Source organism: Gekko japonicus, unplaced genomic scaffold, assembly GCF_001447785.1.
Source record: "Gekko japonicus isolate JY-2015 unplaced genomic scaffold, Gekko_japonicus_V1.1 scaffold657, whole genome shotgun sequence".
Lineage (NCBI taxonomy): Eukaryota > Metazoa > Chordata > Lepidosauria > Squamata > Gekkonidae > Gekko > Gekko japonicus.
Genome location: NW_015175989.1, coordinates 27,890 through 29,478, shown reverse-complemented (window position 1 = coordinate 29,478; position 1,589 = coordinate 27,890). Strand labels below are relative to the sequence as shown.

Here is a 1,589-nt window from a genome sequence, read left to right as displayed (position 1 = left end):
TTAGTAAAATAAGTTTTACTAGTTAGTTTTAATTATTTGTTACGGAACGGCTGATGAATTGTTTTTAGATGTTTATGATATTTATTGTTATGTTTTTATTATATTAGCCGCCCTGAGCCTGCCTCAGCAAGGAAGGCGGGGTACAAAATTAAGCAAATAAATAAAATAAATAAACACTATGTTTTTACCAGTTTATATAGCATCCTTGGGGGGAGGTGTCAGTGCAATCTTGCAAATGTGGCTGCATCACAATTTTTTTTTTGTTTTTTTTTTTGCATTCTCCCAGCTACTAACAACTAGAAATTTCAGGAACAATAGTACTAGTGGAATGTCTTTTCTTTTGAATGAGTGCACACTGGAGTCTTACAGCATCTTTGTAATATTTGTAATATCAGCAGAGCAAAAGAGTGAGAGACTGAGTCCATGGGTACGTTTGTAAAAATATAAAAGTTTACTAGAAAACTAACATGGGGAAAAGGTAAACAGGATGCAAAAATAACAAAGCACTAGATCCCTACATCTTTACTGCTAAGAAGATGCTACAGGAACAGGAATGGCATCCCTTCTTCTCCAACACACAAAGGCAGTAAAAGGGGGACTTCAATATGCTAAATAGCCAATACACTGATTTCCAATCACAGGTCTAAAGTTCAGGTCATTATAATAAGACCTCCCACAAGATTCTCCAGGCTTTTCTACTTAGTAAACAGATTGGGTACTGTTATGTATTGGGACTGAATCATTCCTGACTGAATCACCCCAGCGACTGGCTGAGCTTAGAGCACAAGAACAATAGCCTACCAGGATTTTGAAAGTAACCAATCTAGTAGTAAAAGTAAAAGGTAAAGGTTCCCTTGCTCGAAAGCCAGTCGAATCCGACTCTAGGGTTGTGGTGCTCATCTCTGTTTCAAAGCCGAAGAGCCAGCGCTGTCCGAAGACGTTTCCGTGGTCATGTGGCCGGCATGACTAAACACCGAGGTGCACGGAACGCTGTTACCTTCCACCGAAGTGGTGCCTATTTATCTACTTGCAATTTCTTGCTTTCAAACTGCTAGGTTGGCAGGAGCTGGAACTAGAGATGGGAGCTCACTCTGTCATGCGGCACCCAGGTCTCGAACTGCTGAACTACTGACCTTCCACAGCCTGCAGTTCAGCGTCTTAACCACTTGAGCCACCGCAGCTCCAAATCTAATAGTAATGTTATGTAAATATTACTTATTTATTTTATTTTATTATTTATTTGTCTTTATACCCCACCCTCCCTGCCTATCACTGGGAGTGGGGTGTGTTTGGATGTGGCAACTGCATGCTATTTAACAGAGCTGAGGCTCTGGAGTCTTGTCTTGCTCTTGATGAAATCACAAATAAAGTAGAGCTGATCACTAGACTCCAGCCTGCTCATCCATGGAACCCACTATTTAACAGGTACAATAAACATGTGACTTCCTGTTGACTAACACAAACAAAATTAACTCTATAATTACTGAAGTGTTTTTAACTTGCTAAACCCAGCAAATATCCACTGCCACTCCTTGGTCAATGGCCCTCATTCCCATCAAATGACAAAAACATGGTGATTGACCCATTCC

The 1,589-nt window shown here is 40.3% G+C and overlaps 1 protein-coding gene across 1 annotated transcript in view; it reads left to right on the top strand.

Annotated features, from left to right (window-relative positions):
* Window positions 1–1,069: 1,069 nt before the first annotated feature.
* The window catches only part of LOC107123146 (proteinase-activated receptor 1-like), a 3,744-nt gene continuing 3,224 nt past the window's right edge, over window positions 1,070–1,589 (top strand). Inside the window, exon 1 of the mRNA XM_015426334.1 lies at window positions 1,070–1,093. Within this exon, the coding sequence (XP_015281820.1) occupies window positions 1,079–1,093 (15 nt within the window). The 5' untranslated portion in view covers window positions 1,070–1,078. The remainder of the gene's footprint in view (window positions 1,094–1,589) is intronic.